This window comes from Heptranchias perlo, chromosome 36 (assembly GCF_035084215.1).
Source record: "Heptranchias perlo isolate sHepPer1 chromosome 36, sHepPer1.hap1, whole genome shotgun sequence".
Taxonomy (NCBI): domain Eukaryota; kingdom Metazoa; phylum Chordata; class Chondrichthyes; order Hexanchiformes; family Hexanchidae; genus Heptranchias; species Heptranchias perlo.
The window spans coordinates 17,661,988-17,676,721 of record NC_090360.1 but is presented as its reverse complement, the minus strand read 5'-3'; the positions used below and the strand labels follow the sequence as shown (position 1 = coordinate 17,676,721).

The 14,734-nt window shown below is 44.6% G+C and overlaps 1 protein-coding gene across 4 annotated transcripts in view; it reads left to right on the top strand.

Annotated features, from left to right (window-relative positions):
- Positions 1-14,734, top strand: part of LOC137304153 (paladin-like) — a 222,148-nt gene that overhangs the window by 103,058 nt on the left and 104,356 nt on the right. For all 4 annotated transcript variants that reach the window (XM_067972654.1, XM_067972656.1, XM_067972655.1 and 1 more), the window contains exon 18: positions 88-228. In XM_067972654.1, the coding sequence (XP_067828755.1) occupies positions 88-228 (141 nt within the window). The remainder of the gene's footprint in view (positions 1-87; positions 229-14,734) is intronic.

The following is a 14,734-nucleotide window of genomic DNA, read 5'->3' as shown; positions in this document are numbered from 1 at the left end:
TGCTTTAACATAAAGGAGTCTGACGAGGGGGCGATATATTTCCAATTGCAGAACGGCAGCATTGATTTCAGACACCTTTCCCTCCAGGTTGTGATGCAGTTAGTTCGATTCCTGCCTGAAGGACATAAAATGAAGAAGGAAGTGGACATGGCTCTGGATGCTGTGAGTGAGACCATGACTCCGATGCATTATCATCTGAGAGAAATCATCATCTGCACTTTCAGACAGGTGAGTCACTGCCCTTATAACACCGTCTGTTAAAGAACACCTTCCATTTACACGCGAATGGTAATCTGGCTGTGGGTTGGAATATCTTTTGTAAATTATATTAGCACGTCTATTAAAACTACAATATGAGGCAGAGGTATATAAGATAATAAACAGGGTGGAAAAGTGCGATTCAGAGACCCTGCGAGTGGGTCAAAGGGCACACAGGGTCATTCGAGTAAAGGGCAAATTTAAGTTTGCTGTCGAGACTGTCTCCTTCAATACATGGGATGAAGCTGTGGAGGCGAAAACACTGGACTTATTCGAAATAATTGGATGCAGTGAATCGCAAACCTGTGGGGTCTCTCAGCACGAGATGGGCCGAATGGCCTCCCTCAACCACATTTCTCGTGATCTCGATATTTTGTGTTTTGTCATAACAATTATATCTTAGCTGCCAGTTTGGAGCGGGGCTGTAATTCTAACATGAGTTTGTGAGGTGGGATGTCAGCCAGTTGGCAGAGTTTGAGGCGAATAACACATCAGCATTGCTGCTACTGTCGGTCTTCATGTGAGTCTAGTCCGTCACAAGACGTGTTGGTTGTTAATGAACTGGAATTTGTGCTTTCCTCCGCACTGTCAGCTTACCATTTACATTCATGTCAATAGCACATCAGAAGAGGAAAGAAACTAGAATGTGGAACTCGTTACCACATGGAGTGGTTGAGGCGACTAGCATAGATGCCTTTCGGGAGAAGCTAGATAAGCTCTCAAGGTAGAAAGGAATAGAAGGATATGCTGATAGGTTTAGATGAAGTAAGGCGGGAGGAGGCTCATATGGAGCATAAACACCGGCATAGACTAGTTGGGCCGAGTGGCCTGTTTCTGTGCTGTACATTCTATGTAATTAGACCACACCTGGAGTACTGTGTTCAGTTCTGGGCACCGCAACTTAGAAAGGATGTATTGGCCTTAGAGTGTAGATTTACTAGAATGATACCTGGACTCCAAGGGTTAAATTATGAGGAGAGATTACACAAACTAGGGTTGTAATCCCTAGAATTTAGAAGAAGGGGAGATTTGATCAAAGTTTTCAAGATATTAAGGGGACTAATAGGGTACGTAGAGAGAAACTATTTCCGCTGGTTGGGGAGTCTAGGACTAGGGGACATAGCCTAAAAATCAGAGCCAGGACTTTCAGAAGTGAAGTTAGGAAACACTTCTACACGCAAAGGGTGGTAAGTTTTGAATTTTCTTCCACAAACGGCAGTTGATGCTAGCTCAATTTGTTAATTTTAAATCTGAGATTGATAGATTTTTGATAACCAAAGGTGTTAAGAAATATGAGGCTAAGGCGGGTATATGGAGTTAGGTCACAGATCAGCCATAATCTCATTGAATGGCGGAGCAGGCTCGTGGGGCTAAATGGCCTACTCGTGTTCCTATATTCATAATTCTATGGAAACTGGAAATCAAAGGATAAATGCAGGTGAAATTAAATTGAGCGGCATTGAATGAAGTTTTATTTCAACATCCCTTTTCTAAATGGACTACTTTCCTGTTTTGGGCACCCACCGTCTGTACCGTGTTCTCTCAGCTCACTGCCATGCCCTCTGATTCAGAGGCCCCCAAAAGATGCCTAGGCCGCAGCCTCAGAAAAGTGCCAGTAGTGCCGCTTTTTTTCCATTCGCCACATCCTTTCCCAGTAAGGCTGTCAACCCAATGATAGTCTCGGGCTGTGGGTCCATTCTGAGCAGGGATTGGGTTGAGACGGCTCAACTCATTTCATGTAGGTCCCTTTACAGTCAACAGACGTAGAAAATACCTTCATTTGAGCTCAATCTGAACCCTTGTCCCAGAGTTAAAAGTTGCTAATTCTTCGCACCACCCAGTCCCGAAGATTCATAAAACTAATTCTACAATAACAACATGCATTTATATAGTGCCTTTAACGTAGTAAAATGTCCCAAGGCGCTTCACAGGAGCGATTATCAAACAAAATTTGACACCGAGCCACATAAGGAGATATTAGGACAGGTGACCAAACGCTTGGTCAGAGGTAGGTTTTAAGGAGCGTCTTACAGGAGGAGGGCGAGGTAGAGGTGGAGAGGTTTAGGGAGGGAATTCGAGGTTAGGGCCCAGTCAAACGTCCAACTTTTAAAAGTTAAGATCTGAAGACTGAATTCCAAAAGTATCAGCAACAGCTGGAACCTCGTGGTGTAATGTATGAGTAGGACCTGTAAGGCTATCTGATAGAAGCTGATTTTCAAATGACCCATTGAGTGTCCTCAGTCAGTGGGGACACTGCATGTTGTGTATTTATTTCAAGGAGAATTTTGGCAGCTTAGCAGCCGATGGTAGCATTGCATACTCATGGAAGATTTAACTCCACGTTGAGTCTGTGACAGTATAAAACCCCAGAGAAAAGAGAACTCCAGTGACCCCTGTATCTTACATCCTGATCATCTCCATTAAATGATTAAAATCCGACCCCTCCCGGATAAAGTGTAACCGGGCCAATAAAAATGTGACTTATTTCGTTGTATCGATATACCCTTCATGGCCTCACCCCTCCCTGCCTCGATAACCTCCCCCAGCCCTACATTCACCCCTAAACTCTCCATCCCATTGACTTTGGCCTCTTGTGTATCCCCTCCTCCCTTCACTCCACCATTGGTGGCTGTGCCTTCAGCCACCTTGGCCCCCACGCTCTGGATTTCCCACCCTAAACTCCTCCAACTCTCCAGTGCTCATCTCCTCCTTTAAGGCCTTCCTTAAAACCCACCTCTTTGACCCAGCTTTTGGTCACAACCTTCTGACATCTCTTCTTTTGGCTTAATGTTCATTTATTTCTGATTACACCTCTGTGACGTGCCTTGGGATTATTTTTTCAATGTTAAAGGTGCAAGTTGTTTTTGAGAGGTCAGCCTTGGCTCAGTGATAGCACTCTCTCCACTAAGTTAGAAGGTCATGGGATCAAGTCCCACTCCAGGACCGAAGCACCTAATCTAAGCTGAGGGAGTGCTGCACTGTCAGAGGTGCTGTCTTTCACCTGCTCTTGCAGGTGGATGTAAAAGATCTCGTAGCACTATTTTAAGAATTGTCCAGGCCAGTATCACTCCTTCAACCTAAAACCGATTATCTAGCCATTAATCTCACTGCTGTTTGTGGGACCTTGCTGTGGTGTGCCACATTTCCTACATTATAACAGTGACTATACTTTTAAAGTACTCCTGACGAAGGGTCATCGACCTGAAACGTTAACTCTGTTTCTTTCTCCACAGATGCAGCCTGACTTGCTGAGTATTTCCAGCATTCTCTGTTTTTATTTTAAAGTACTTTGTTGGCTGTAAAGTGTTCCCGGGAAGTCCTGAGGTTGTGAAAGGTGTTTTATAAATGCAAGTTCGTTCTTGCTTCTTTCTCAATCTTAAAAATAAAAATTGGCTCCAATCTCCCCAGGCCCATTCCAAATGATCTCAGCACATTCTGGGGATCAAACCTGATCAGTGTGGCTCAATACCACACATTTTCTGTAAAAGGGATGGTGTTAATGGCTGGAAGGGAGGGGGAATTCAAAGCTGCAGTAGTTGACGACAAGTATATTAACCTTCTTTTGGATCATAATTTGTGACCTGCCCGATATTCATAGAATCATAGAAGTTACAACATGGAAACAGGCCCTTCGGCCCAACATGTCCATGTCGCCCAGTTTATACCACTAAGCTAGTCCCAATTGCCTGCACTTGGCCCATATCCCTCTATACCCATCTTACCCATGATAGAATTTCCGCAGATGTTGGAAAAGAAACAAATAATGCACATTGTTATATCAACAGGTACACTGCTATCTTTTAGTATATTTAATCATTGGCTATTTAAAGTTTTATATTATTGTTTAATCCATAAATGAAGACAGAATTTGTTATTGAATTTCACCAGTAGGTGGAGCACTTGCTCTACTTTATGAAGCAGCCATTCCCCCTCAGTGAGCGAGTGACAACACTCAGCCTCGCTTTCCTCTGCTCAATAATTTCAAAGAAAAATCCGACATTGGCAGAAACTGCAAATGGACTGAGGGCTGATTATTATTCCTCCAAAAATGGATTGGCAAACATTTGCAAAAATTTCAGGGAAAAGCCATATTCTGATTGTTTGCTTCTTGTTCAAGATCATTATTGGGAGCTGGTGCAGCATTCCGCAGGTGTGTGTCAGACCTGCAGTGAGTGAAATTAAAGACCTACCCCACGGCAGTGAGAGAAGTGAAAGGTACTGGAGGGGGGGGTGGGGAATGGGCACGGGTTGGGGGGACCAGGCACAGAGAGGGGAGGTGGGGGAGGGGAAGTGAGGGGGTGGGCGGAGAACCGGGCATGGAGAAAGAACAGACAGTGGCCTCCTTGACTTTGAATTCTCTTTTGATTACTCTCCGTAATTGGCTCAGAGCAGGTTGAAACTGTCAGCTTTTCACATGTGCACGTGTCCCTGCTGGTGAGGAGCAGCCATGGGCAGGGGAGGTGTGGGTGACACTCTGTCTCTTGGGCTGAGTGAGGAGATCAACCCTGGTTCAATGAGGAGTGTAGAAGAGAATGCCAGGAGCAGCACCAGGCGTACCTAAAAATGAGGTGCCAACCTGGTGAAGCTACAACACAGGACTACATGCATGCTAAACAGCAGAAACAACATGCTATAGACAGTGCTAAGCGATTCCACAACCAACGGATCAGATCAAAGCACTGCAGCCCTGCCACATCCAGTCGTGAATGGTGGTGGACAATTAAACAACTAATGGGAGGAGGCGGCTCTGTAAACATCCCCATCCTCAATGATGGCGGAGTCCAGCACGTGAGTGCAAAAGACAAGGCTGAAGCGTTTGCAAACATCTTCAGCCAGAAGTGCCGAGTGGATGATCCATCTCGGCCTCCTCCCGATATCCCCACCATCACAGAAGCCAGTCTTTAGCCAATTCGATTCACTCCACGTGATATCAAGAAACGGCTGAGTGCACTGGATACAGCAAAGGCTATGGGCCCCGACAACATCCCAGCTGTGGTGCTGAAGACTTGTGCTCCAGAACTAGCTGCGCCTCTAGCCAAGCTGTTCCAGTACAGCTACAATACTGGCATCTACCCAACAATGTGGAAAATTGCCCAGGTATGTCCTGTCCACAAAAAGCAGGACAAATCCAATCCGGCCAATTACCACCCCATCAGTCTACTCTCAATCATCAGCAAAGTGATGGAAGGTGTCGTCGACAGTGCTATCAAGTGGCACTTACTCACCAATAACCTGCTCACCGATGCTCAGTTTGGGTTCCGCCAGGATAACTCAGCTCCAGACCTCATTACAACCTTGGTCCAAACATGGACAAAAGAACTGAATTCCAGAGGTGAGGTGAGAGTAACTGCACTTGACATCAAGGCAGCATTTGACCGAGTGTGGCACCAAAAAGCCGAGTAAAATTGAAGTCAATGGGAATCGGGGGAAAATTCTCCAGTGGCTGGAGTCATACCTAGCACAAAGGAAGATACTAGTGGTTGTTGGAAGCCAATCATCTCAGCCCCAGGACATTGCTGCAGGAGTTCCTCAGGGCAGTGTCCTCGGCCCAACCATCTTCAGCTACTTCATCAATGACCTTCCCTCCATCATAAGGTCAGAAATGGGGATGTTCGCTGATGATTGCACAGTGTTCAGTTCCATTCGCAATCCCTCAGATAATGAAGCAGACCATGCCCGCATGCAGCAAGACCTGGACAACTTCCAGGCTTGAGCTGGTAAGTGGCAAGTAACATTCGCGCCAGACAAGTGCCAGGCAATGACCATCTCCAACAAGAGAGTCTAACCACCTCCCCTTGACATTCAATAACATTAACATTGCCGAATCCCCCACCATCAACTTCCTGGGGGTCACCATTGACCAGAAACTTAATTGGACCAGCCACATAAATACTGTGGCCAAAAGAGCAGGTCAGAGGCTGAGTATTCTGCGGCGAGTGACTCTCCTCCTGACTCCCCAAAGCCTTTCCACCATCTACAAGGCACAAGTCAGGAGTGTGATGGAATACTCTCCACTTGCCTGGATGAGTGCAGCTCCAACAACACGACACCATCCAGGACAAAGCAGCCCGCTTGATTGGCACCCCATCCACCATCCTAAACATTCACTCCCTTCACCACCGGCGCACTGTGGCTGCAGTGTGTACCATCCACAGGATGCACTGCAGCAACTCGCCAAGGCTTCTTCGACAGCACCTCCCAAACCCATGACCTCTACCACCTAGAAGGACAAGGGCAGCAGGCACATGGGAACAACACCAACTGCAAGGTCCCCTCCATCCCAACTTGGAAATATATCGCCGTTCCTTCATCGTTGCTGGGTCAAAATCCTGGAACTCCCTACCTAACAGCACTGTGGGAGAACCTTCACCACACGGACTGCAGCAGTTCAAGAAGGCGGCTCACCACCACCTTCTCGAGGGCAATTAGGGATGGGCAATAAATGCTGGCCTCGCCAGTGACGCCCACATCCCATGAACGAATAAAAAAAATGTATTTGCTGTCGATGGGGGAGAGAGAGGACAGCAGAAATCACCATTTTAAGAACAGAAGGTGACGAGGAAATACAAATCTGTGCTGGCTTAATAAAGGAACAATAAATGAGGGAAATGGAACTGATTTGGTAGAGGCTGGTTCTCTGCATTTGAACCTATGTTGATCATTTAATTCCCGGCTTATTGGTATTTTTGTGGCTTTGATTTATGTTTATCAAACTACTGTCTACACATTACCGTCTTGAGAAACTCTCCCACTTGGCTAAGATGAGCTACAAAATTACCACACACCATTATTACTAACTTTCGGATCCTAGACCGGGCCTCCTCCCCCGACTGGGTCAGTGGTCAGGTGGCGCGCTGTGCGGCTGATTGTGAACAAAAACTCTCACATCCACGGTTTGTCCTGTCTTTAGACAATGGTGCGTGTTGGGGGTGAGAGTGTATGTGAAGAAGGTGTGAAGGGAAATTGCAATGTCGTGTACATGGTGTGTTTTTCATTGAAAAATCCGGGTGAAGGGCCAACGTAACGCAGCACAGCGCCAGCTCTGAAAAGAATAAGGTGGAAATTGTTTTTATGAACATGAATCAAGACAAGGTGCTTAGTCGATGCCAAGTTTGGGTTTTAAAGGTCTGCGGGTTGTCACTGTTTGGCACAATAATAAATCTTGGTTCGTAGTGAAACTATGGGAAGCAAAGTACAGGCTAACTTTCTTCCCCATCAAAAAAAATTAATAGTGTTGACATTCAGATTGTACTACTTATTTGAAGAAGGAAAGACAAACAAAAAGAAAAAATAAAATAGCTGGAAAGGAAAAAAAAAATTTAAAATATTACTCGAGACCAGTGCAGATTGGTGGTGTATTATTTAAAACTTACATCTGGATTCCTTCCATATTAAGCTTGCTGCAGTAATAAAGTTGGTTTATTGAATTCCGATATCACCTGCAAAGCCTGATAAGCATCCCTAATAGGAAGAATTTATAAAGCACCATTCACATCCTCAGGATGTTGCAAAGTGCTTTACGGTGAATGGGTTTTGAAGTGTAGTCACTGTAATGTAGGCAAATTCTACAACAAAAACTTGCATTTCTATAGTGCCTTTAACATAGTAAAACATCCCAAGATGCTTCACGGGAGTATAATCAGACAAAATTTGACTCCGAGCCACATAAGGAGACGTTAGGACAGGTGAGCAAAAGCTTGGTCAAAGAGGTAGGTTTTAAGGAGCATCTAAAAGGAGTAGAGAGGGGTATAGAGTTTGCACACAGCAAAGCCCCACAAATAGCAATGAGATGAATGTTAATGGTGGAGGGATAAATGTTCGTCAGAACATCAGGAGAACTCCTCTACTCTTCTTAAAATAGTGCCTACGGATCTTTTACATCCATCTGAACAGGCAGACAGGGACTACGTTTAACATCTCCCTCTACTGCATTGAAGTGTCTCTCTAGATTATGTCCTGGAATGGGGCTCGAACACACAATCTTCTGACTCAAATGCAGAAGTGTTATACCTAGCGGACACTATGATTAATTAAGCTTAAGGTGTCAGCCTTAGCTCCAAGGTAGCACTCTCACCTCTGAGCTAGAAGGTCATGGGTACAAGCCCTACTCCAGAGATAGGTACATGGGAACATAATACTTTATTACTTTAATTTTAGCTGAGGCATAAAATATAAGAGCAGGGAGGTTATACTGGAACTGTATAAAACACTAGTTAGGCCACAGCTTGAGTACTGTGTACAGTTCTGGTCACCACATTACAGTAAAGATGTGATTGTACTAGAGAGGTTACGGAGGAGATTTATGAGGATGTTGCCAGGACTGGAGAATTTTAGCTTTGAGGAAAGATTGGATAGGCTGGGGTTGTTTTCGTTGGATTAGAGGAGGCTGAGGGGAGATTTAATTGCGGTGTATAAAATTATGAGGGACCTAGATACAGTGGATAGGGAGGACCTATTTCCCTTAGCAGAGAGGTTAATAACCAAGGGGCATAGATTTAAAGTAATTGGTCGAAGGATTAGAGGGGAGTTGAGGGGAAATTTTTTCACCCAGAGGTTGGTGGGGGTCTGGAACTCACTGCCTGAAAGGGTGGTAGAGGCAGAAACACTCATCGCATTTAAAAAGTACTTGGATATGCACTTGAAGTGCTGTAACCTACAAGACTACGGACCAAGAGCTGGAAAATGGGATTAGGCTGGATAGCTCTTTTTCGGCTGGCACAGACACGATGGGCCAAATGGCCTCCTTCTGTGCCATAAATTTCTATCATTCTATGATTCTATAAACACCTCCAAGATCCCCTGCAGCAGTTTAAGGAGAAGGCTTACCACCACCTTCTCAAGGGCAACGAGGGATGGGCAATAAATGCCGGCCTTGCCAGCAACACCCATATCCTGAGAATGAAATTTAAAAAAAACTAGCCAGATATTTCAGTACAGTACTGAAGGAGTGCTGCACTGTTAAAGGTGCCGTCTTTTGGATGGGACATTAAACTATGGTCCTGACTGCCCTTTCAGATGGAGATAAAAGTTCCCGTGACACTATTTTGAAAAAAGCAGGAGAGATTGCCCTGGTTTTCTGGCCAATATTTATCCCTCAACCAACATCATGAAAACAGATTATCTGATCATTGTTGTTTGTGGGACTTTGCTGTGCACAAATTGGGTGCCACGTTTCCTACATTATAACAGTTCAGAGGTGATTCATTGGCTGTAAAGTGCTTTGGGATGTCATGAAAGATGCTATAGAAATGTAAGTTCTTTCTTTAATAAATGCAAACATTTGGTAAGATGTGTGTAAGTATGATGTTGGAATTCATCACCACATTAACTTAATTTAAAATCAGTTCTTGTTTTGCGTGGAAAAAATATCAGATTCAATAAAGCTTCAGTAAGATCAAACAAATCTTAGTAAACATTTCACAAACAGTGTGAAATGCGTACGTGCAGTACAGCAAATGCATTTATCAAGATATCATTTGAAAGTGCATGATTATAATTTCCGACAGAGTTTACTTTTATTGGATACCGAATACGATGCAGCTTTGCGTAAAGATAAACACTCAGGTCTAGGATTGCCAACTCAGGTTGGACGTATTCCAGGTGGTTTCATCACATGACCTCCTGTCTCCAACCGCATCGCCCCCACCTCCCACCATTGGTCGCCCGACACGTCCATCGTCACAACGTACGGTCTTCCCACAGCCAATTGGAAAGCGAATAAACTTTCCATTACCCAATTGGATGAATCTTGACCGTCAGTCAAACAGCCTTTATTCCCATCTCCAATATTTCTATAATTAATAATCAAACGTGTTCAAAAAGTTTTTAAAAAACATTTATATTGCCCCTATGAATTTTCTCCTGGGTAATTAATCTTTATTCCTGGAGACTCCAGGACAATCCTGGAGGGTTGGCAACTCTACTCACGTCAAATGTTGGTGGAAAAATCACTATTAAAAACTAAAAGTAAAGGACTACGTTTCACTGGGAGTGAGTCTGTGGGGATTGGGAAGAAAACATAATCCATGACCAGACGGCTGCTGAAGTCACCTCCGTCTCCTCTTACACAGTTGCAGACTTGTGTCTGGAAAAGCAGTCTCCTGTCTCCGTCGGCATTTGCTCAATCTTCGTTGAGCTGTCGAGTACAAATGTTGCACTTTCGACAGCTGGTTCACCGTGTTCTCACATTCTCCTGTTAAGTGTCTTGTTAACTGCATGAGAAGCTTTAGCAGATCGTTGTTACAGCTAGGGGGTGATTGGCTGCTAGTTCTTCAACGTGTTAACGAAATCGAATTATCAAAATTCAGATTTCAAAACCACGAGCTCCTGTTATCCCATTAGTGGGAAGAAAGAAAGAATTTGCATTTATATCGTGCCTTTCACAACCTCAGGACGTCCTAAAGCACTTTACAGACAATGAAGTACTTTTGAAATGCAGTCACTGTTGTACTGTAGGGAAACGCGGCAGCCAATTTGCACACAGCAAGCTCCCACAAACAGCAATTTGATAATGACCAGATAATCTGCTTTAGCGATGTTGATCGAGGGATAAATATTGGCCAGGACTCCGGGGAGAACTCCTGCTCTTCTTCGAAATGGTGCCAGGGCAGACATCAGTTTAACATCTCATCTGAAAGACGGCACCTCCGACAGTGCAGCACCCCCTCAGTACTGCACAGGACTGTCAGCATAGATTATGTGCTCAAGTCTCTGGAGTGGGACTTGAACCCACAATCTTTACACCCCGTGCGATTTTACTCTCCCTCCGGCGGGGTGAAAAACAGGCGGCCGATCTGATCCCGTCAGTTTCCCGTGGGTTAGGTTAAAATTCCCCGTTATATCTTATAAATTGTGACAACCTCCCCTGTCATACATCCTTTTATTTTATTGATTTTTTTTTGTGTGTGTGCGTGGGGAGAGATAGCAATAAATATACCATTGACGATCATGTTCAAACCCTACTTTAAACGTAAAATAAAAACAAACTGCTGGAAACACTCAGCAGGTCAGGCAGCATCTGTAGAGAGAAATTTGTTTCTTTCTCCACAGTAGCTGCTTGTTATTTTATTTCAGATTTTCAGCATCCGCAGTATTTTGCTTTTGTTCCCTTTACTTTAAACACACTGGCTGTTGCCAATTAACGGAAATTCTTCTCATTTAGAAGAAGGTAAAATTTCAGCACAATGCTTTCCATGTATTGTAGTTAACACCAGCAATGATTTTTAATGGTGTCAGATCAATGTGTTGGTAGATGGGGGAAGGGCTATAGTTAAAGGAAGTGGCAAATCAGGTTAACTGGATGCATGTGTAATAACCACTTTAGCAAGGAGGTGAAGAATCCCTATTTAAATTTGTTTGATCCCAAGCCATGAAAAATAAGTTGCGTATCCTTGCACATCTGGGGCAGGAATTTCGTCTTTGGGGGATGGGGGGGGCGGTTAGTGGCGGGGAGCTGTTACCACTGGCCCCTCTTCCTGGGTCACGGATCATTTCCTGTGCCGGGTGGGTTCCTAGCGGGATTCCTGCCACCGAGAGGGAACCTACCGCTGGAAGTCAGGCAAATCAGGCGGTGCTGCAGCAAGACCACACCATAGACTGAGGCCTACAAGGTTAAGGGAGCTCATTTGGAGAGCGGGATAGAATCATAGAAGTTTACAACACGGAAACAGGCCCTTCGGCCCAACATGTCCATGTCGCCCAGTTTATACCACTAAGCTAGTCCCAATTGCCTGCACTTGGCCCATATCCCTCTATACCCATCTTACCCATGTAACTGTCCAAATGCTTTTTAAAAGACAAAATTGTACCCGCCTCCACTACTGCCTCTGGCAGCTCGTTCCAGACACTCACCACCCTTTGAGTGAAAAAATTGCCCCTCTGGACCCTTTTGTATCTCTCCCCTCTCACCTTAAATCTATGCCCCCTCGTTATAGACTCCCCTACCTTTGGGAAAAGATTTTGACTATCTACCTTATCTATGCCCCTCATTATTTTATAGACTTCTATAAGGTCACCCCTAAACCTCCTACTCTCCAGGGAAAAAAGTCTCAGTCTATCCAACCTCTCCCTATAAGTCAAACCATCGTTTCTATAAAGCTGCCTGATAGCAAAGGGAAATACATGATCTTATGGCAGTAGCCCATCTTACAGGCCTTTGATAGAGAACATTGCTCAGAGACATTTTAAACAGAAAATGGTATTATATTGGCAATTTCTTGCTACATTTTTAAGTCTATAAATGTTACACACCTTCCAGTATATTTCTCAGCTCAATGAATCCATAATGGTGACCAGAAAGATTTTCAAAAAATATATTTTGCCATCTCTTTTCACGGGCAGCTCTCATTGATTGCGTAGTTTCACGTATCCTTTAGTAGCTTGGGACATGGACAGTGAGACAGAAGGCTTCGTCTAGGCCCTGTTTTTACATTGACATACTGAGAAGCTGTTTCCCCTGGCTGGAGAGTCTAGAACTCAGGGGCATAGTCTCAAGATAAGGGGGCGGCCATTTAGGACCGAGATGAGGAGAAATTTCTTCACTCAGAGGGTTGTGAATCTTTGGAATTCTCTTCCCCAGAGGACTGTGGAAGCTCAGTCGTTGAGTATATTCAAGACTGAGATCAATGGATTTTTGGACACTAGGGGAATCAAGAGATATGGGGAAAGGGCAGGAAAGTGGAATTGAGGTAGATGATCAGCCATGATCTTACTGGATGGTGGAGCAGGCTCGAGGGGCCGAATGGCCTACTCCTGCTCCTAGTTCTTATGTTCTTATTTTATGTTCTTATGTCCTATGATTTACCTTTCACTAGGTAGTCCCGGGGAGTGGCAGTAGGATTATTGGAACTGGAGTAGGCCATTCAGCCCCACGAGCCTGTTCCAACATTCAATTAGATCATGGCTGATCTGCACCTCAAATCCATTTACCCGCCTTTGCTCCACATTCCTTGATACCCTTACCTAACAAAAATCTATCGATCTCAGTCTTGAAAGCTTCAATTGACCCCCAGCATCCTTTTGGGGAAAAGAGTTCCAGATTTCCACTACTCTTTGTGTGGAAAAAGTGCTTCCTGATTTTGTTCCTGAATGGCCTAGCTCTAATTTTAAGATTATGTCCCCTTGTTCTGGATTCCCCCGCCAGAGGAAGTACTTACTCTGTATCTACCCTATCAAATCCCTTTATCATTTCAAACACCTCAATTAAATCATCCCTCAATCGCCTAAACTCAAAGGCACGCAAACCCAGTTCATGCAACCTGGCCTCATAATTTAACCCTTTGAGCCCTGGTACCAATCTGGTGCGACTGCGCTGTGCACCTGCTCACTCCTCCACCTCCCCCCCCCCCCCCCCCCAGGCCGGTAAATCCTTCCTGGGGTGTGTGGTGGTTAAAGGGGTGGGGGGGAGGGAAATGGGCCTGGGAGCCAGGCGTCATCACCCCCCCAGCATTTCCAGGTGGTGAGATGGGAGGGGTGACCGGTGAGGGGAGGGAAATGGAGCTCGGAGCCAGTAGGTAGTGGCAGGCCTGGCCCCATAATTTGACCCCTCCCTTCCCCTGCTCGATTTCAGGCCCACTTTATCCCTGAAACCCACAAAGTTCTTTGAAAGTGATCAGGAACTGATTAGAAGCCATTTTCAGTGAGTACTAAAAACAGAACATGCTGGAAACACTCAGCAAGTCAGGCTGCATCTGTGGAGAAAGAAACAGAGTTAACGTTTCAGGTCAATGACCCTTTGTCAGTGTTCTGACGAAAAGTCATCGACCGGAAACGTTAGCTTGTTTATTTCTCCACAAATGCTGCCTGACTTGCTGAGTATTTCCAGCATTTTCTGTTTTTATTTTAAAGTACTTTGTTGGCTGTAAAGTGTTCCCGGGAAGTCCTGAGGTTGTAAAAGGTGTTTTATAAATGCAAGTTCGTTCTTGCGTCTTTCTCAATCTTAAAAATAAAAATCGGCTCCAATCTCCCCAGGCCCATTCCAACTGATCTCAGCACATTCTGGGGATCAAACCTGATCAGTGTGGCTCAATACCACACATTTTCTGTGAAAGAGATGGTGTTAATGACTGGAAGGGAGGGGGAATTGAAGGCTGCAGCAGTTGACTACAAGTATATTAACCTTCTTTTGGAACATAGATTGTGACCTGCCTGATATTAATAGATGTTAGAAAAGAAACAAATAATGCACATTGTTATATCAACAGGTACACTGCTGTCTTTTAGTACATCCGCGGTATTTTGCTTTTGATTTAGTGAGTACTGTCACTTTGAGATTGGATTGCGTTAAGTTGCAGTAGGCGGCTAATTTATACAATTCCTGACACAACTTAGTGACAATGCGAATGGTTCTGAGAGCTTTCTGTGTACGTGAAGGTATATGATAGAATTTATTAGAAACTGTTGACTCTTTTAAGTAGGAAAGTCACAGTTTCTTGGGGGAGGGGGAAGGTGATATGGGAAAATAGCTTTGAACTGAGCA